The 22,004-nt window shown below is 43.8% G+C and overlaps 2 protein-coding genes across 3 annotated transcripts in view; one reads left to right on the plus strand and one right to left on the minus strand.

Annotated features, from left to right (window-relative positions):
* Positions 1–10,057, minus strand: part of WARS2 (tryptophanyl tRNA synthetase 2, mitochondrial) — a 135,596-nt gene extending 125,539 nt beyond the window's left edge. Inside the window, exon 1 of the mRNA XM_059823158.1 lies at positions 9,955–10,057. Coding sequence (XP_059679141.1) covers positions 9,955–10,057 — 103 coding nt within the window. The remainder of the gene's footprint in view (positions 1–9,954) is intronic.
* Positions 10,058–14,157: 4,100 nt separating this feature from the next.
* HAO2 (hydroxyacid oxidase 2) lies at positions 14,158–22,004 on the plus strand. Of its 2 annotated transcripts, XM_009807461.2 has the most exons (7): positions 14,158–14,288; positions 15,156–15,307; positions 16,150–16,433; positions 16,907–17,122; positions 18,479–18,637; positions 20,316–20,385; positions 21,689–22,004. In XM_009807461.2, exons 1-7 carry the CDS (start codon positions 14,158–14,160, stop codon positions 21,742–21,744), a joined length of 1,068 nt encoding a protein of 355 aa, XP_009805763.2. In that variant the 3' UTR covers positions 21,745–22,004. The 2 variants fall into 2 exon arrangements, with proteins under 2 accessions (XP_009805763.2, XP_059676665.1); XM_059820682.1 differs by lacking the exon at positions 16,907–17,122.

Genomic DNA, 22,004 nt, shown 5'->3' on the forward strand with positions numbered 1-22,004 from the left:
TAGAGAAATTCAATACCAGAAAAAGAAGCCAGAACACAAAGATTTTTTCCCTTCACTATACCTCAGCTACCATAGTAAAGCATCTTCCCCTGCTACAGTAAAGTAAAAGATAAGAGCAGAACTGAAGAGCTAAAAAAAGTTGGAAATTTAATTCACAGACAAATTAGCTGCATTGCATTTAATATTCCCAGTGAGGAAATGAAAAGAAATTTATTCTGCCCCTGCTCTCCACAAATTCACCAGAGGGAATGATATCCCTTAATTAAGGAAGACTGATTGCTTATTTTTTTCCCAAGCTTTCATTTGCCCTAAAATAAAATGATGAGAAATAAATGGTGTGTATAAAAAAATCAAAACCACACTGGAAATGCTGCAGTCATTCAAATTTCTCATTGTAGTAGATACTACATTCTAAAGAGTTCTTTAATAATCTAGTAGGAGAGTCGGCCAAATGGAGCAATTCATGCCCTGTTTCAATGGAGCAAATCAATTCAACCAAACAAACTAAACCCAGGGAATTCCTTCTGGTCTTTCAGGGCTGATAATTTAACATTGTGGGGTAGTATGAAAGTATATCTATTTGACAGCCAATTTTTTTGCATAAACACTCTGCGTAAATATGAAGAAAAGAGGAAGATTTGGATCAAGAAGGAGATGGATGGTAAAGTAGAAGGGAGCCTGGGACTGGAACTGCCTTGGTGATACACTTTGGCACTATCAGATGAAATCGAATGAGAAATGCAGGCTGAACAGCAGAACTCATCCTAACGTAGGCTTAACAACGAAATGTGGTTGCGACTAGACAGCTATAAACTGTTACAGTATTTGTCATTATTTAAGGAACTAGATGTGAACTAGTTTTTGCAGCTCGTGTTTATAAAGAATGTTTATCTTTCCATGTATTTAAAAATGCAGAATAGAGGACTTTGAAAGTCTATTTAGAGAGAAGACAGCTCAGTACCTTCTACTGCATGCTTAGGCTATGAAGGCACACTGAAGAGGCTGAATGCAAGGGGGCCTTTGATAACGCGTAAATAAGGTAGAAGATGCCCCTTGTACTGTTTGTTGCTCCTGGACTGAATGTGGCATTAGTGCACACCCTGGACTGGTCACTCAAAGGGCTATGTAAGAAAGAGGTACATGAAAACTGCTCTCCTCGTTTTGACCAAGGAGCCTTGTAGCCTGCTAGCTTCTCTGCAACGATGACCATAGCAGATGCCTTTAGAGGGTAAGAACAGGTGAGGCACTAATGATACTCTCCTAACTGCCAAACAAATTTAGCTCCAGAGATTTCCTGATTCTGATGCTTTTTCTCTAATATTCTTTGATGTAGTGCACTTCCAAACATTTGTCCAGTCTCTCCTTGAACCCATGTATGTTTTTCATATCCATAACATCCTTAGGCAAAGTACTCCACAATTTTATTACTTGTATGAAAACTCACTTTCCTTTGTTCATTTTTAACCTGGTTTCTGCTAGCTTCGTTTCATTGTCCCTAGTTCCTGAGTTGGAAGAGATAGTCTATCAGAATGCATCATCACCATTTCATTCAGGCTTTTGCAGAGCTCTCTCATATGCCTTTTCTTTTCTAGGCAGAAAAGTTCCAGTCTACTGAGTCATTCCTCCTACAGAAGTAATCCCACGCATTTGATCATCCTTGTAGCCATTCTTTGAATGTTTCCCAGTTCCATTATATCTTTTTTGAGATGGTAACAACAGAATTGCACTCAGATTCAAGTTTGGGGCTGACCATGGTCTTATACGTGGCCATGATGTTATTCACTGTCTTGTTGTCTGCTGTTTTCCTAGTAACTCCTAACTTCTGATTTGCTTTTTACTTGCTCCTCAGCACTGAGCTGATGTCCTCATGGAATTACACCCTCATGTTTGATTTTTTAGTGGCAACGGTCAGCATGAGGTCATCAATTCATATGAGAAATGGCAACTTCTCCTTGTGTGCATTGCTTTATATTAATCTGCATTGAATTTCACCTGCCAATTTATTCATGCATTGCTCAGTCATCTAAAATCCCTCCACCAACCTTCACAGTCTGCCTTCATCCTCATTAATTTGGATGTCTTTGTACCATCCGCTAATATCACCTGACAGCTCATGCTCTTCTTCAGGTCATTTATGAGTGTTTTGAACATAGGACCCAGCACAGACCCTTGTGCGACTCCTCTGGTGACATTCATCTGTTCTGAAAATGACTGTTTATCTCTACCCTCTATTCCCTTTCTTTCAATTCATTCTTTTTGAGGATATTTCCTTCTTATATCTTGGCTACTTAGCGTACTTAGCAGCCTTTGGCAAGGGACTTTTCAAGGCATATTCTATCTACAGGGTCATCTTGGCCTGTCCGCTGATCCTTTCACAGAATCACAGAATCACAAAGGTTGGAAAAGACCTGCAAGATCATCAAGTCCAAACATCAACCCAACCCCACCATGCCCACTAAACCATGTCCCGCAGTGCCACGTCTACACATTTTTTGAACACCTCCAGTGATGGTGACTCCACCACCTCCCTGGGCAGCCTGTGGAAGCCTCTCAGACAGGACTTCTCTTTACACAAGAAATGTTGACTCTTTTGAAGTACCTCCTATTTCTTCACATATCAAAGAATTCTCTCCTGAGTGCTAACGATGCGTCAAGAGCAGAACTTCCCCTCTCACACATGCACACCCTGGTCTCCCCAAGCTGTGCTGCTCACCTTTCCAGGCTTGAAAAAATAGTAGGAAGCATAAGACCTGTGTTTCCCTGGATGTCCCCCTGGGACCCGTTTTAAAGATTGGCTTCATATATGCTACCTTCCAGTCTTCAGGTCCCAAGGAGGTTTCAAGCGGGAGGCTGCACAGTAATTGAACGTTTCCATCTTTGATTTCTGCTAGGTACCATCTGGCTCCAGCAATTTGTTAGTTTTCACTGTGTCTGAAAGACAATCTCATCCACAATTATTTTGATGTCAGATATAGCCTCTGCATTTCCCCCCGTATGAAAACTTACCCCAGTGAACAGCAATGCAGAATTGCTTCAGTGCCTCTGAGTTTTGCCTTATCACTAGCTGGCCATACAGAGTCCATAGCAGGTTTTTTGCTGCTGACATTTTTGATGAAGGACTTAGTACTAGTTTTGATTCCTTTAGCTAGTTCTCCTCAAACTCCTTTTTAGCCTTCCCAATTAGAATTTTGCTTTAATCTGCCTGACTACACTATTCATTTAGTTTTATTGATTTGGATACAATAGGCATCTTTTTGAAAAATGCCTGCTTACTGCTAATAAACTTACTTGGTTGTTTATGTGTGCTGGCCTCCTTTAATCCATTCTCCAGCCTTTCTCAATAGGTCATACGCAGCGGTGTTATGCTTCCAGTCTGGTGTTCTTCAAAAGTTTCCATGCTGCTTGTTGGGATTTCTCTTTGCTGACCTTTCTAGCTTCTTTTTAACAAGCCTCCTCATTTCTGCATAGCTTTTCTTGAAGCTGAGGACAATGGCAGTGGCGTATTTGGCCTGTGGTGCTCCTGTAGAGCTGGTGAAGCTGAGTCCTCTGTGGTCACTGTCACAGAGTGGGGCTTCCACTGGAAGGGCTAGAGCCACAAAGCCGAGGACTGCATTTGCTCCTGTGGGCTCTCTAACCAGCTGCTCCATGGAGTAACTGCTGACAGAGCCCCAAAATGTCATCTCTGTTTCACGTTCTGGCATGACATTTGTTGATCTACAGGAAGGCAGTTGAAATCGCCCATTACTACTCTTTTTCCTGCCTCTCTGATCTCTTTCAGCTTACCGAATTCAAGACATTTTGCTATCCTGGGCCAGTAACATTATCTGTCATAACTATATTCTTCATATTTAGGCCTGGAATTTCAGCCCATATGGACTTTATGTTACTCGTTGGGTTGGTGAGCTTGTAAATTCTGTTTGATGCTGAGCTTTCAATAAGGCAGTGCACTGCTCTGCCTCTAGCACAGTTTATCTTTACTGTGCACTTTATATTCTGGGTTTCGTGTCCCATCGACTGCCTTCCTCTCCCCAGGTTTCCAGTATGTCTCGTGTATCAGTGTCTGCATTTGGATCAGACACTCTGGTTCCTCACCTTATTTTTTAGATTTCAAACATTGTGTAGAAGTGAGTGTACCACTACTTTGGTTCTTTTATTGGCACATTGCATAAAACCCAGTTTTATATCCCTGCTGGATTACTTGCATCTTCTGGATCATGCTTTCCTTCGGGATTCAGAACTTCCCCTTTTTTTTTCCTTGTAAGGGTACTCATGCTGAGTCTGGGCTTTTCCACACTGTCAGCTTTCCCCAAATACTTGTTTTCTTCAGCTGGTAAGGGAATATTTTCATTTCAAAATGACTGTCTAGGGCCTTCATTTTGCTAAGAATGTCTGAGAATGTTTTCAATTTGCTGCAAGACCAAGAAATATCATGGGAGAGAGTTAGATATGTTGGATGTTTTCAAATCAGCTGGACTTGATGAAATTTCTGCTAGGATACTGGGAGGATTGTCTGAAGCAAAGCCAGAACTATTAGCTGTTATCTTTGAGGAATCACGGAGTACAGAGATAAATGTGTTGCCTCTTACTCTTTTTTTAAATAATGAGGGGGCAGGGGAAGCAATCGTTGAGCCTCCAGAAGTTAACTACAAGGTGAGTGGCAACCAGTATGGATTTATCAAGAACAAATCATACTAAACCAATCTAATATGCTTCTGTGATAGGACTGTGTATAGGGAGAACAGCAGAAAGATGTATCTTGACTTTAGTCAGGCTTTGAACATTGTCTCATACGAGCTTCTCAGAAGCAAGCTAAGGAAACACTGGCTATGTATAATTTTTAGCAGGTGAGTGCAATATTGGTTGAAAAGTATATTCAGAGAGTAGTTCTAGATAGTTCACTGTTAGCCTGAGGTCTCTATTGTTAACTTTTTAGTTAATCAAATGGATGACAGAATAGATAATATATTTATTATATTTCCATATTACATTGAACTGGGAGGGGTTGCAATTACTTTAGATGACCTTGACAAACTGGAGAAATAGTCTGGAAAAGCTAGGATGCAGTTTCATTAGGACAAACATCTTCTGCCTTTAGCTATCAATCATCAGCCATGCATGAGGGAGAGAGCAGGAAGGAGTATGAAGGCTACAGTGCGTCCCAAGCTGAAAAGTGCATGCAATGCTGCTTCAAGACAGAGAAACCTCTCAGCGGAAGATTGCCGCAGATCAATGTGTAAACAGGGTCATGCTGCCTCAACTCAGCTGCTTCCCTGCTGTCTTAGTTAGACTTAGGCTCTTAGTTAGACAGACTTAGTGTCAGCCAGAGGACTACCTCTGAAGTGGGTCAACCTTGGGATCGCTGGGACTGGGGCAGTGCTCTGTGGCCTCACAAGAGCAGGTCCTTTGCTTTCGTGAGAGGACTCAAGCTGTACTGGGAGTCTAGACATTAACAATAACAGACAAGCCAACTTCCAAGGCACTAGTACAGTTTTACTTTCCTGAAGGCATCAGTTCTGGTATTCCAGAGTCCTAGGCTCAGATTAAATACTAATTCAGTCTCAAGTCTAAAAGGAGCCCCTCAGTTGTGGTTTTGAGTCCACATTCTTATTCATATTGAGAGTCATGAAAATTTCCTTTATTTTCCACCCTTCATCACCATGAAATCTCAGGGCTGAGGGGGATCTTTCAGGATAACAGACTGTTCCTGACACTGTTGTTCAAAAGCTTCCTTTAGATCATATATCATATCAGGTTTTCCCTGTCTCTGTTTCTCTGGGGAGACATCCTGGATGTATTAGGGTGTCTCTGTTGTGTATTTGGGATGGAGTCTTTTTATGACATCCATTTCCTCTCAACATTTTTAGCAAAAAATGAGGCTTCTTTGCTAGGTGGTTGATCTCTGGGGTTTGAGACTTCTATTATCCTTAGCCTGACCTCTTATCCTAGTTGGAAAAGAGATGAGACTACTTCTTTGTCTGGAAGAGATGAACAAAAGGGTTTGGCTCCTTTCTTTATCTCAGGATGGAATGGCACATCTGAAGAAATGAACACAAAAGTACTCTTCTATCATCACAGCTGAATAAACAGGAGTATTGGCATATTCTTTCTGCTCTGTTCCAGATAAGGGCAGGAGAGAGCTCAGCTGGAGGATCATGTCCAGTTTCTGGTGCTTTAATTAAGGGAGGATGTGGAACAGCTGGAGAGCCAGAGGAGACAACTGGGGATGACCACAAGTCTAGAAAACATGACTCATGAGGAAAGACCAAAGGAATTTGCATAGCTTGATCTAGAAAAGAGACAATGGAGGGGGTGGCCCAGCAATGATCTTTAAATATTTTAGAGAGAGACATAAAGAGAACGGGAGTGAATCTTTTTCTGTGTCCATGACAGGTGGATAATAGCTTAAATTACAGGAAGGGAGATCCAGCAGAAACATCTGTAAATTTTCCTTGTGTTGACTGTAGTAAATCAATGAAAGTGGTCGTCTTTGGAGGACTTGGTATCTCTGTGAATGGAGATGGGCACAGCTATAGCTGATTCTGATTTCAGGAAGAGGAGCAGACTAGATGGCCTCCTTTCAGCCCTACTTTTCTATTCTTCTATGATGGTTTTGCAATGGCAGATGAAGACTTAGTCCTCACTAATTCTCAAATAGCAGTTGGATAGCAGCATCGCTCCCACTGCAGATGAAAGTTGCCGAGGACTTTGCCCAGTGGGACATCAAGCCCAGAGTGCTCTTCATCTCAGGTGGGTGCAGCTCCTGGGTACCTCTTGTTTCTGTCTTTATTGTGCTCTGTGGATTTGAGTGAGCGACTTCTTTCACTGCCAGTACCACAGTACTTTGAAAAACAAGAAGGAAGAGGAAGGCTGGACGTCTACACAAGCCTCGCTAGCCGGTTAGGCCAGATAAGGTTATGGACAAAATAATCTGTAGCCAACCCTACATAAGGATGTATCATGATTAATGTCATATCCAGCTGCCTCTGACTCCCTGGCTTTAAGAGGGACAGCCACTCATGGAAGTCAAAGGGGAGACTCAAAGCTGAGTCATGCCTGAGCTTCTCTGCTGCTCCACCTTGTGTGAGCTCAGTGTCTTTGGAGGCAGCTTTGGCAGCAGCTAGTGAGGACCAAAGCGTGTTCTGGGAAACACAGCATCTGCAGCCCTTCTTCCCTGACTCTCCTCTTGCTCACTTCACACCCTTACCCCTATTTTGCATATATTCTGCAGGGGGTACTTATTTGTGCAGTTATTTGCTTGATGGTAGTCTTAGCTATGTGTCTGAGACGAGCAGTGCTGTATGTTTTCATACCAAGAACAGACAGTTGTTGCCCTCCCTCCTTCAACATTTCCCAGCAATAATTAAACGGCTCTGGAACTGCTCTCAGAAATCTCTTTTTTATGCTTGTGTTTGTAACCCCGCCTGTGCACTCCCTCCCTGCTACCTGCAGCCCGTGACTCCTCACACGACAGTAAGTGAGTTTCCTACATCAAACCCTGATGTGGTCTTTCCTCCCACCCTATTGGCTTGATTCCAGCACTGCTGGTGAAGAGGTCTGTCAGAGTCTGTGGTTCCAGGATCTTTATGAAGAGAGGTAACCGGGTGAAAAGACTGCATCATCTCTCTTTGGTGCCACAAAGCACTCCAGACCTCCCTCACCTGTTGAAATGCAAGGGAACAGACTTCCACAGTAGGACCCAGAAGCATGCTCCTGGCTTCTCCTGTTGTTGTTTTTTTTTTTCGGGGAGGAAAGGAGGAATGAAGAAAAAGGGTAAGGATGAGATGAAAGAAAGGATACCACAAAAATTCAGGTTACTGAGAGAATCTAGAGGTGTAGGAAGGTTCAGACTGATGGACATTGTGCTCCATCTATGAGCTGCCACGTCCAGGGAGGCTGGACTCCACACCAAAGGCGTTGTCAGCTGGCTGCCGCGGCTTGGGTTGGGATGAAGTTGGAAATCCAGCCTGTGATTTGGGAAGTCCACTGTGCTTGATTCTCTTCCCCTTGCAAGAGAACAGAAGGAACCCCTGCACCTTGCAAGGGAAGAGGATCATTGTTTTTCTGATCCGAACTCTCTGAATGTAAAAGAAGAAATTCCACGTACGGGGCCGTAGTGGCAGCATGAGGCAACTGGGATAGGACCCCATGAGGCATGGTTTTCCCAACATGTCCCTGAATTTTGATTGCTTTATTTCAAGCATTCTAAGTCCACTACTCTTCCAGAGCCCAGCCAAAAAAAAATGGTCCTGAACCGGTGCTGTACACAGTAATGAAGTCATCTCTATTTTACAGCCAAGGGCACAGAACAGAGAGGTCAGGACCAGCGTGCTGATAACCTCAAAACCACCTCCGAATGCTCACAGACTGGAAGCAGGGAGGCTGTGCCGGCACAGCGTTACCAGCAATTAACTGGCTGTGGATTAGCAGCCTCAGTGTTTCTTTCCAGACCCAACCTGCTTCTGCAGCCTGCGATTTCACTGTGCCCTGTTGTCACTGGTTTAGCAGATCTTTGCGTGGTGCTCTCTGATGCACGCTAGTTAAACCTGATCTGATTCAGACCCTTTCTCTAATGCTGATGCAGATGTGGATGTGAGATGCAGCTACCTTATGGGAAGACTTGTAGTTAGGTGACATATTGGCACGTTAGGTGAGCCAGAAAGAAAGGCTCCGAAATGACATTTTACCACATGTGACAGTACACGGGAGATGTGAGACTTTATATGGTTGGACTTCCAGACACGCAGCACAGAGTCCTGCCACATGAGCTAGAGGAGTCATCTGCTAGCGGGAAACACTTTTCCTTTTTGAGAATCTAACACTGTGGGTAGATGAGACACGTTTTCCCAAAGGGCTTTGTAGCTATTTGCTGTTCCGCAGAGTAATGCTGAGAATAAATCAAGCTCTCTTCTGGGTTTTGGAGACAGAGGTGGTTACAGAAAGAACAGCCAAATATTTGGTAGTCTCCTACAACTCTTTCTGTCCAGTGTGTCACAGGCTGTCCCCTTCTGCCTCTTCCCCAAATTTGTCCCCTTCTCTTGATTCTTCTATCCCCCTGAAGTCCTGTCATGCCGGCATGTCCCTGTCCTGTTTTACTTCCATCTCGGTCGGACCTTGTTGCCCCTGCACATCCCACCCTGCCTGTCCCCAGGTGCTGTCCTGCAGCTCCTCTTTTGAGCCATTATTTTTCTCTTCCTCCTCCCCTCCAGTGCTGTTTAAGGCTGAATCCAAGCCAGGTGCCATGGTGGGTGGGAGAGTGGGGGGCGGCCAGCTCTCTGCCTCCGCTCCTGTTTGGGGCTTTCTGAGTTCCTCTGGCCACGGGCAGAAGCATGCTCTGCACTAGGCGAGTCTTCAGTAAAGATAACATCTGGATTTCAGACAAGCTCTGCTGAGCATGTGCAAGCACAGAGGAGTGATTTACAGCTAAGGCCAGATCTGGCTGGATTTTCATATGGCCAGCAAGTACAGGCTGATGCCTCCAGGGATCAGCCCCCGCTAATTTCAAGCCCCTGCATGAAGCACTGAACGGCAGTGAAACCACTGTAAGACATTTTCAGTATGGGCCAACCACCATATTTTTCACTAACCTCATTTTTGGAAGTTACTGACCGGCTGTCACTGAAACGTTCCCAAAAAAATTCAGCCCAACACAGAGACCAAGGATGGAAAATTTCAGCCTAGAATGATTAAAATATGACAAAATTAAAAGCAACTGAAAACTGGATCTTATAATCGAAAGTGTTAGGCAATGTTAAATTTAAGATGCGTTGCCATGTCCACCTATAATAGAGGGATGGCTACTTAAATATTTAATTTGGGGAAAAATTTCTTGCATGACTGACATGCAAGGAAAAAGAGTTTTCCTTCCACCCATGGGGCATATGCCCAAGAAAGACATCTGATAAGGAAAACCAGTGGTGACTGTATGTGAACTGTTATGTGATCTGAGTTATTTACATTGCTTAGAGTTCACCAGATTCTTCACCGAAGTGTTGTAAAGTCCCAGCCTGAACCCACCACTAGTGGATGCACCACTGAGATAGATGTCAGCTTGACCCATGGCGATTTGCCATCTGTGAAAAGCAAACAAATATAACCAACTGGAGCAATGAACATCGTGATTGTAATAGGAACTGGAGCACGGATTTACACAGGATCTTTGTGTTCAGACTCACGAGCCTTTAACTATGTTAGTATTGAAAAGTAAGCGACTGCAAAACCCCAGCTGTGCAGATCTGTGCAAAAATGAAGCTTTGGCTGTTGACTGCTTGACACTCTACCTGCAAGGCTGGAGCAGATGTGTGAGCATTTCCTGTATTATTTTCTTCACTTCTCAAAAGAAGGCAGCAAGGTTTCCTGCAAAGTTTTTAAAGAGTCTTTTCAAGTCTTTTATTGTACTCAAATGGAAGAGCTCCAGAACTTCAAAACTTGTCCACTTTTTTCAAGTATATAGCAGGGGCTCTAGTAAAAGGTATTACCTCTGTGGCAAATTTTGATTTGCTCAGAACTTTAGAGCTTCACAGCTAACTCAGAGAAAACACTACTTATGGGACAAGAAGTCATTGCTACTTTGAATTGAGTCCGTTGCTGAAGGAAGAGAATGTATCTAGATGCAAAGTACGGTTTCTCAAAAGGCACAGCACAAAAGCAGAGATTTTTCCCTTCTCCTGATCCAAAATACAGTAGTCACAGTCTATTTTTAATTCATGTAAGATTATGATAACCATGAAACCATCAACTTTATGGTTTGGTGAGCTGGCTGCGATGTGCATCCCTAAAGTAGGGGCGTACTGAGATCAGCATAATGAGAAATATGACAGAGGACCCTGCAGATAACTCGTGGCCTGAAACAAAGAACAGGCCAGACCAGATGTAGCTACATTTATTGCTACGCAGTGCACCAGAAAATGTGAGGAATAAAACACAGAGAATGAAGATTTCCAAACATATTAGCAGGCACTCTTGTGATGTCATCATTTTAAGGCCATAGTGCCTGGCAAGCCATCAAGGACTGATTTTTTTTTTTTTTTTGGTTGTTATTACCAACATATATATGACCCAAAGCTGACATCTAGTGGAGGAAGAATGAGGGCAGGATTTTCCTTCCCTTCCTACAGAGGCACGCCGTTGTGTGCAGACAGAGATGGCATTTTGCTCTTCTCCTCAGAAGCGACGCGAAGGCTGCCTGCTGCACGGGTTGTCCTGGGCAGGGAAGCGAACCAAAGAGCTCATGGGCACTCTAGCTCAGCGTGTCCACCTTGTCTCATTCGTGACACGTGTATCCATAGCTGGATGCCAGAAGCTGGCTTCGCAGTGCTGTCGGAGGATAATGAGCTCTGAAGGATGGATTTAAAAAAGCTTCGAAAGACGGTGGTATGGATGATCGTGCCTGGTAGAGTTTGGGCAGGGTCCCGTGAAGAAGTCTAACAGAAGAACAGATGTTCCCTACAGCTGCAAAGATGGTGTCGGCAACCTAGGATTTCTGCTGTCAGGGAAGTCAGAGCTGCAGTCCTGGATCGGACCAGCCTCTTGGACCCCAGGTCCCGAGGTTGCAGCTCTGTTTAGCTTCCAGCTCTTCCCCAGTCCTTTGGCTCACACACTGCTCCAGCTGGGCTGCTTGGACTGGGAGGGCACCAATACTGGTAAAACTTTGGGAATGTTTTCACAGGTTTCTGCCTCTCCCTTTGCACCTGGTATCACATGTTCATGAGGAAAATATCTCAATTTTCAGTTAGTAAAAATCAAAGTTTCAAGCTCTCATGCTTGCATGGAAAAATTGAGAACATGAACCCTAAAGGCTTAAAAAACCAAAAGACAAATAAAACTGTCCAGTGTTTAGTTTTCATATCTTGCAGATTTAAGTCAGTATCATAAATACGTTGGCACCTCGGTCCCAGTTTGTAATGCTTAACAGGGCAGACAGAGGGAAGCACAGAGACGTCTCATCAGCTCCAAGCACCGAAAAGGGAGAGGGCCAATGGTCCTCCGGGGAGATGGCTGGGTGGGAGCCAAAGGAGGGAGTCTGCAAGCCCAGTGGGAGGGCAACTGGATCACGACAGCACTCATAGCCCTGTAAAAATGGCAGCAGACAAAGGGTACTTCACTTGTTTGTTGGAAGTGAAAAACATCTCTTCCACACGTGGCTCTGTAGCTGTGGGCTGTAACAACTCATACCATCTGTGGATCATAATTTTGGTGGGATTTGTAGCACATTCAGCAGCAAGTTATCAACAGTTTAGGGATTCAGTCAAAACCCCTGAAATACTGTTACTTCCCTTCAGCCACTGCCGAAGAGCACAGCTCCAGTGCTGTGTCCCAAGCAATTGTGTTGCATGTTTTTGGAAGAAACTTTCAATCATCTGATAGCAAAACAAAGTGTTATACAAACAGTACAAAGTCTACTGCAGGACTGAGCTTTAATCTCTGGTGGTTGCTTATTGACTCCGGAAAAAACCAGCAGCTACTCAACGAAAAGACCTCCTCTACATCCTGTTTACAGGAGAGGATCTCACCTCCTTGCAGCTCTCCCTGAAACCCAAAGTAAGTCCGAACTGAGGTCTGAATTGGGAGGCAATGAGGACTGGGCCTGGGTTGTTTAAAATTCCCATTTATTCTGCCATGAGAGGACTTGGTTTATCTTTTTGTGCTTGCTGGCTTTGACCTTTCTACCAGCTGGAAAAGCAGAAGTTGTGCTACATGGCTTATGGTATATCACGATGTATGACATATGAAGACTTGTGCTATCAGCAGTGCTTGGTGTCTTGAAGGCATACAGCGAGGGCTTGGGATACTTTTACCGCCTGATACTGAAGAAATCAGCCACGCTGCTTCTTCATCTTCCAACGAGCCCCTCGTCTTTGGCTCTTTGCTGACAGAGAATTACCAGTCCTAATTTTCAAGTGTATACATAGCCATGTCTGCAGTTTGACAGGTTGGATCTGCGTACGTAACCTACGTGTGTATCTGTTCCAGAAGCGTACAGCATCGGACACATGGGACTAGTTTTGGTGAAGCTTGCTAATCTGCTGTGGGAGGCTAATCCTGAAAACTAGGCTATTTACTTCTTCCTGTACATTTTTAGAAAAATTAGACCCAAACCACAGCTGTCTTAAAACTTCATGTTTTCATATACCTTGCAAAATGCCTATTTTAATCAGAGCTGCGGAAGTAATTGCAACAAACGATTTAGCAAATTGATTTTGTCTGTGTTTTGAACATGTTTCCTTGCACACAGGCATGGTTTGCTAAAACATTAATTTGCATAGCTTTTAGTCCTGGCCGGTTCAAAAGCATGTAAGTGCAGGCATTTGCTAGGCAGCATTTATGTTGGTTTGATTAGACATCTGGGTCACACAACGTCACTTCTGTTCCCTGAAAGACTGAGGGTAGTTCTTAGAATCATGTTTCATGCTGTGGAATTTGCTTTTTGCCAGTGTTTTCTCATAGTTTGTCCAAATTTTGTATGCTCCTTTTTTTAGTGTGTATCAGTGCTGCAGTATGCAATGCAAACACCCAGAAGATATGAAAGAGGAATGAAGATCTGTAGGAAATACTTTGTTTTTCTGTAGCTCTGGCCTTGACAGTGACTTGCACTCAGAGTCTGGACATAGTTTTACAGTGCGTTCATGCTGGAGCAGGTTAGATGTCGAGTCCGTATTTACGTGCTTCAAGATTTTATGAGCTTGAATTTAGTCACTGCACTCCATAACTAATTGTTCAGTCAGGGAGCCATCCTAAGGGGCAGTCCAGCACATGATGTTTTGAGCCAACCTTTGAGGAGAAGTAGTGGAGCAAATAACCCAGATAGTTTTAAGATGGAATTTATGACAGAATTATACGACTGCTGTGTCTTAAAATAGCGGAGGACCAAAAATGTCATCTTTGGGTTTCTGTTCATTAAGACAGGATTAAGAGAGGCACAGAGATGCAAGCTTTTTCCTACTCTTATGGTTGCATCTGCAAGTCTTCCTCATACTAGGGGAGAGGATGAATGGCAAGATAGACTGAGACAACCTCTCAGCACCTCTTCTACAAGACAAATGGGTCCAAGGTTTGCATTAAGTGACATTACAGTCCCTGGAAGAGAGAATGACAGTTCGGGGATCTAATTTCTGCTCCATGTTATTCTTCTCTTCAGGGTTCCCAGAGCCTCTCTTGGCGATGGCTATGGTGTGTCTTTCAGACTTCGAAGCTTATGCTAAAAAGTATTTACCCAAGATTGCTTGGGATTTTTTTGCAGCTGGAGCAGATGACTGTAGCACCCGAGATGAAAACATCCTGGCATATAAAAGGTAATGGGAGAAGGAAATAAGGGGTCTTGTACTGGAAGCTTTTAAACTAAGTTTTTGTGCAAGTGTTTGGACTTCACAAGCCAAGATTCCTCACACCTTGCCCTTCCAAGTTGGTCCCCGAGCAAAATGCACTTACCTGAATGACATATGCTGTATGCGCTGATGCTAGTCTGAGTATGACATAGATTGTATGAGGCATAAGGGATGCTGAGGGTCCAGGCAAATGGTACGGTATGGTATGGCTGGTAGGGTAGGGTAGGGTAGGGTAGGGTAGGGTAGGGTAGGGTAGGGTATGACATGACATGACATGACATGACATGGCATGGCATGGCATGACATGACATGACTGACATGACATGACATGACATGACATGACATGACATGAAAGGGGATGAGTGGCTATAATAGAATGAGATGCAATGAGGAGCATTTGGTGAACAGTAGGAAGTCTACGTGTAAGTAGTATGGGATTTGGGGAACACGCTGCAGACAGCGAGGGCAGGCACAATGTACAGTGAACGGTGGAGTGGAAAGGCAGAGACCTGGGACTGGGCTGCAAGTAGAAGGAATCTGTGGGATGGCCAGTGGGATAACGAGAGCTGGTGAGCTGAAGTGGGAAATGCAGAAATGATGAACTGTGGCTAGTGAGCAGGAGTATGGGATTAATGAAAAGTGGAAGTGGCTGAACTGCTGGCTGAATTGACCTCTAAAAGCGAACAGAAAGAACAAAGAGCCTTTGTGATACGCTGTTTTCTTTATTGGCTCAGATTCTTGCATTGCAATAGGTAAACGAAGACCCAGTTTCCATGAAACTTCAGAAAAGCCACTGGACAGCTACCATCCTGAAGGCTTTTTATTGCCTTACAGAATTTGTTTCCGGCCACGTATGCTGCGGGATGTATCCATGATGGACATTAGAACTAAGCTCCTGGGGACTGAAATCAGCTTTCCTGTAGGAATCGCCCCTACTGGCTTCCACCAGCTGGCATGGCCTGATGGAGAGAAAAGCACAGCCAGAGGTACTCTTCTGCTTTGTTGCCATGTAGCAAAAAGGGGTTTGTGGAAAAGCCTCAAGAAAAGCTGTTAGGTTGACTTGAAGTGTGACTGAGCAAAATCTTCAGGCTTGAAGGGGCAAACTCCTTTCCCACTTTCTGACACCCCTTTTTGTGGATGACCCACTCGGGTGTGGTGACACAAGAGTGCGTGCGAAGCCGAAGAGATGTCGCTACACTTCAGCTACCACTATTATGAGATCAACCCTGGGCAGGCTGCTGCAAACCTAAGACAGAGGCTGTGGATACATTTCTGGTGTACACCAAGGACCACACAGGTCCTCAGTGCTGTGGGGTATAGATAAGACATCGAAGTGGTGGATGGGACTCAACCTGTGAATTCCTTGTTACTGGCAAGAACAGTGTCTCCCTTGGAGAAAAGCATAACCTCTCTTCCCAAATCCTGTGGTGGGTTTGGAGGGCTGACCCTTGGAAATATCTTTTTTCCTGTGTGTGCTTCTGTGTACACTGAGTGCATTTGCCAGTGCATTCCTGCGAGGACAGAGTCATAAAGATAAAGTTCATGCTTTTAAAAAAAAAAAATAGTTGCAAAATGAAAGTGCCACTTGTTAAATTCTCCTGCCTTTCCTGCTTTCTTAACCATGATCCTACAACAGTGCATATATATAGCCATTTTTAACCCCGGGGGCATATTTGCCAATTGGTAGAGCACTGTGTTTGGTAGGATATAAGTAAAACAGGAGTTCAGGTGTTCTCTGCAAACTGTAGATAAAAACCTTTTGTACCTGGTGTCTGGCAGGATTGTTTAGATGACCTCGATTCTGATTATTTTCCCATACCTCCCGAAGCGGCCAAAGCGATGAGCACCTGTTACATTGCCAGCACGTACTCCACCTGCACGCTGGAGGAGATCTCCGCGGCCGCTCCCGGCAGCCTCCGGTGGTTCCAGCTCTACATCCACCGCAACAGGGCGGTTTCCCAGCAGCTGATCCAACGGGCGGAGGCCTTGGGTTTCCAGGGCCTCGTCCTCACCGCGGATCTGCCCTACACAGGCAAAAGACGCGACGATGTTCGCAATGGTTTCCGCCTCCCTCCCCACATGAAACTGAAGAACTTGGAAGGAGCCTTTGAGGTTTGTAAAATGAGCCCATCCTTTCATTCACTGCTCTGGTGTGTACCACATAAGACAAAAACCACTGGGTAACTGCTGCTTTGGAATCTGCTGTACCCAGGGCGTATCTTCTCCCCTTCTGGTTCTGCAGCGTCCTGGCTTGACCTCCTGCCAGCCTGGGTTCTGGCTTCAAAATCCCAGTCCAGCTGTCTTAGAGACACTGATCTCCATCTCCCTTGCAATTCACAGAATCACAGAATCATTAAGGTTGGAAAAGACCTGTAAGACCTTCAAGTCCAGCCATCAATCCAACACCACCATGCCCATTAAACCATGTCCGCAGTGCCACGTCCTCCAGAGACATGTGCTTTCTGGAGTTGATGAACGTGTCTGTTAGCAAGTTTAATTAATCTGTTCTAGGGCAGGGAAAGACTTCAAGTGGCCTCTGTATTGTTACAGCTCAGACAAGGTTTCCTTCTGTCCTATGGCTGTAGGGAGATGACCGTTCTGAGTACGGACTGCCACCCAACAGCTTGGATCCCTCGGTCACCTGGAATGATATCTACTGGCTGCGGAGCCTGACCCACCTGCCCATCATCATCAAAGGCATCTTGACGAAAGAAGATGCAGAGCTGGCAGTGAGACATGGAGTTCAGGGAATTATTGTGTCCAATCATGGTGGAAGGCAACTGGATGGAGGACCTGCCACTGTAAGTGAGAAAACGGATGTCCCATAAGTGTTTATTGCATGCACATTCGCACTAACCAGGGTATCTCTATGCTCATCTTTCTGGTGGACTTGTGTGTGCGTTGTGTGGCTGTGGATGTGTGCAGACGTACTTTAGCTTTAAACTGGTAAGATGCATGCCTTGGCACGGGCTACCCACTGAAGTATTTTCTCAGCTTCTTGGGAAGGTTCTGTAAGCAGCGCTGAACCCACCTAACTGCAGATAAACTGCTGGCCTAAGTTAGTAAAAGTTTTTCTGCCTACGTCTTCATTAGCTGGTGCAGTGCACACGTACTCTCTGCGCACTGCAGCAAAAATAAAACAAAGCTCTGGAACCAAAAATGTACAAATGAGAGCAGAATCTATTCTCATTGTTCACATCTGCCAAAACATGCACAAACAATGCAGCTAGATTTAGTGAGAGGTCTGCTTGTATATTTACAGACTCAAGTCTAAATGGGAATTTATTGACTTTCATGAGCCAGAAAAAGGATAACTTATCTGGAGGAAAATTCCCCTGCTTTTTAATCTGTACAAACAAATGGTGGGTTGGTTGGACGTATGTCTATTTCACTGGTTTAATTTGGCTTCTGTCAGTTTTTCCAATTGTTCTTATTTTACAGTTCTGTATTGCATAGTATATTATGGACTTTCTTTTCTCTGTTTTCCTCTGTAAAATAAAAATAGGTACCAGGGAATTCTCTTCTATTCTATGTCAAGGCTGACAATAATGAATAAAAAAAGTTAATTTAAATGCTAAGGACATAATAATGGTAATGGCATCCACATTAAACTGATTTTCTACGTTAGAAGTTTCTTTACATACACAAACCAGAAGATGCCTAGCTCAGCTCTGCTACTCCTCTGGTACCATGCCTGGCAGCAGAAGCTATTGTCCCTGCTCTTGGTGAGCTACTCGTGGAAAATTTTAGCCTGAAAATTTTCAACCTGAAATTCTGAAAAAAATTATGACATCAGCCTTTTTTACAAACATTTGTATCAAATGAAAGTAGGATATTAACGACAATTATTTCCACTGAAATTTATTTTTAAAATCTTTCAGAAAGCAAGTGAAAAATGCTACTTTTCCACTTATCAGAAGTGCTAGCAAAGAATATCAGTATAAGCAAAATGGAATTAACTATCTGGCAAAGAGAACAGGGAGCTGCACGTTATTCTGCAGCTTTTGGTGCCGAGCTATTTGTGGCGCATTATCACATTCCATTTCGAGAAGGTATGCTATGAAAGCATTGCACCCCTGCCTGTCTCTTTGGAATACCTCTTCTTCCTCTTGGAATCGAAAGCTGACCTCGAGGTGAGCATGGCTGCTTCTTTGCAGGTTGACGCTCTGGTTGAGGTTGTGGAGGCAGTACAAGGCAGAGTCGAAGTGTATTTAGACGGTGGAATACGGAAAGGAAGTGATGTATTAAAAGCCCTGGCACTGGGAGCAAAGTGCGTCTTTATTGGAAGACCAGCTTTATGGGGCCTGGCTTACAAGGTGAGTAAGGAGCTTTGAGTTTGTATGTCTGCTTCTCATACTCTCCAACACTTTGTTCTTGTTATTTAAAAGTCATAAAGACAGTTTTCACCAGGGCAGAATCTTACCCTTTTTTTTTGTTTGTTTTGCTGAATTTTAAGTGGAAACACCCCAAATTGAATCAAAACCAGACGTTTTCTGTGACTTAAAAATACCACTGAATTTTACAAATTCGAATACGATTTTGAGTCTGATAACATTGCTTTGTGGGACCTGATTTCTTGGTGTTGCAGTTTGGCGCTAAAATACTGCAGGACTCAGGACCATCAGTGCTTTTGAAAATTAGAGTTGGGCTTATTTGCCACAAAGATGAGTCTGGCAATTTTATTTGCTGTCAGCTTACTTGGAAACAATACATGCTTTTGATACAGCAGTTTCATAGCAGTGAGTTCTTCAGAAATACATATAGAACTCCATCCCACTGATGTCTGAAACATTTTGGACAAGACTGAGGACAACCATGTCCTGCAGATGCCTGAGCGTGCCACTACTATCTCAGTTCCAGCTTTGCTGCTTCTTAACTACTAGCATATTTCTGTGATCCAGAGTAATGAATTACGCCTCCAATGTAGAAGGTTAACATAATATAATTAAAATTAAAATGTAATTATACCAGTTGTTTGCGCTGCTAAATTTTTTGCTTTTTAGCCTCTGGATTGAAGCTTTCAAGCTTTTCTGTACGGAAAAAGATATTTGTTTTTATGGTCTAGAAACATTTCCTATCTTTTAAATGAGCCTCCTGTCCAGTGGTGTGATTGCTGTGGATTCCAGCAGCTAGGCTTTGAGCGAGAAATCACCTGAATCTTGTGAGAAACCTGGAAGAGTTGGCAGCACTCTTTCTGTTGCCGGTAAACAGAGAAAAAGGGCTTAACATGAAAAGGGTGTTGCTGTGAGTTGCCTGCGTTTTTTCCACAATGCAAACAGAAAGGAGATGGGGTTTTTTGACTTCAGCTATGCTTTGGTTTTATATTCCATAGAGTATTCCTAAAGATGTCTCTCGGTGGCATTGCCCTAGCATACAGGAGAGGAAGGGCACGAACAAGCACTGACATTGTCTGCGCCCCAAGCATTTGTCATTGCAAGAAATAAAAACAAAAATTAAGAGCAAAAAGAAAAAAAAATCCTCCAATATTTTACAGTAATATCAAAATCAAATGTACATTGTATTGGATCTTGAGGTTCTTGGTGTCACTTGCTCGGAGGAAAACACACAGTGTACTATTTTTAAAGATTCAGTCCGGTATCTGAGTAAACTAAAGTTTTTAAAGCTGTACCGTACATAAAACTCTCATTACTTCATAAAATACTGTCGGCTTTGTAAGGCTTGACATTTTAAAACAAGCCCATTGATGGAGGTTAACTGAAAGCTAAGAAAAAAAAAAACAGCTAGAAAATGTCAGAAGTGAAAAACAGCTTTGTTTTCTTTCCCTGTTCAGATGTATCACAAAAGGAAAAGCATCTAAATTAATCTGTGATGAACAGAGCACATCCATCATATCATTTTAATCATTCATCTCTATGAGAGTCTGGAATTGGCAGGGACTTAAGGGACTGTCCCAGCTCTCACAGTGCAGGCATCCTGCAGCATTGCTCTGTGCCAGTGCGCCTTTTACCCTGTCTGCTTTCTTTGTTGGAGCAGGGTGAAGAAGGTCTTCAAGAGGTTTTGAGGATTTTGCAGGATGAGTTTCGCTTGTCGATGGCCTTAGCTGGTAAGCGTTCTGCAGGTTGGTTGTAATTGGTGATACAGAGGTTTTGCAAGCCAACTAGAATCAGAAGCCTGATGGATGGGTCACAAAAAGGGAATCCATGAGAGCTGTGCTGGTTCTAGTTGCTCTGTTCAAAGTGATTCTTTGCTTCCAGTGAAACCACTTGGCATTTCAGGTGCCATAGCAATGAAGCTTGCACGGAGGAATTAGGTTAAAGCAGCTTTCTGACCCAGTTAAAGAGATGCAAAACTGCTAAGTAGAGCTGAGCAAAACTTGCAATTTCTGTTCTGCTGGGAACTGCACGTGTTTTTCAGTATTTAATTTAATGTTTACCAGGGTAAAATGCAACCAATTTTTTTTCTGCATGACCAGTTCAGAAAAAATGGATGCAGACTTCTTCTCTGTGTATTAGAAAATACTCTTTTGGTGCAGGTTCAAATCTCCGCATCCCACATGCTTTAACAGTCTCTGTGTCTCCTCTGAGCTTTTACTGTTGTTCCTTATTCTGTGTTTCTCACTTCTGCTCCTACCTGTAGCTGCCGTGTTTGACCCCTCACTGCACAGCAAATTTGCACAGCCCAGTGCAAACTCCAGTTTCACACATGAACAAGTACGACATGCAGGTCCAGTGCAGAAGCATTCAGACATCAGCAAAGGGTCTTATCCCACTTGTCTTATCCCATTAAAAAATCATGTTTTAAAGATTTCATGCTCTAGCGACCATGAACTCTAGTGGATAGCAATGCTGACTGGGAGACTGGAACTGAAATCCCGTTGGACATTTCTTAATAGCCTGGGTTTTTTGGGTTACTTTTTCAACGAGTAAAGATTCCTACAAGGTGTTTTTTTTTTCCAGGAGGCTCTCACATTTCTTTACATGCAAAAGGTCACTGAGCTCAACAAGAGTAGCAGGTTGGGACCTTTGTGGCAGGGCTGGAAAATTCCACCCAGATTTGACCAAATGAAACGGCACTGCAAACGTCCGCCTCCGGTCATTTGACACATGGCAATCCCGTGTCTTTTCTGTCTACCTTTCACTTCTGGCTGGATCAGAAGGCTCCCTGTTCAGCTTGTTAATAAGGATCCCTTTTTTTTCATGTTTCTAACACCGGCAAGCCCCATGCCTAACCTCAAGGCTGAAGATGCCATTGAGGAGTAGGGCTCCTTTCAGTGAGCTGCTGAAGTACCAACCTGTCCCCACGTGGCTCACACAAGACTAGACCATGACTCAGAGAGGCGGTCTTCCAAGTTTCATCCACAGACCTTCCTCTCTCACTGACATGTTTCATTTCTCTATTTATTTCAGGCTGTGCCAGCGTCTCAGAGATTGGCCGACACCTAGTTCAGTTCTCAAAGCTGTGAACAGCCTCCTGCAACACCCACCGAAGAGCAGCAGCTCACGCTGAGGTCCCAAACCGACTGAAGAGAGAAAAAGGAGATGCAAACATTGAATGTGCAATAAGTACCTGATAAGGCCTTCAGGAAACTCCTGAGGAGATTAGGAAAGGCTCCATGTTAGCAAATGCCGTTTTCTGCTTTTGTTGAGACCAACATGTTCTTTAACACTTCGGGTCGTTGTTACTTGCTTAAATACATTTACTTTAACCTGGCTGTTCCCTGGC

This window comes from Gavia stellata, chromosome 1, assembly GCF_030936135.1.
Source record: "Gavia stellata isolate bGavSte3 chromosome 1, bGavSte3.hap2, whole genome shotgun sequence".
In the NCBI taxonomy this organism is placed as follows: domain Eukaryota; kingdom Metazoa; phylum Chordata; class Aves; order Gaviiformes; family Gaviidae; genus Gavia; species Gavia stellata.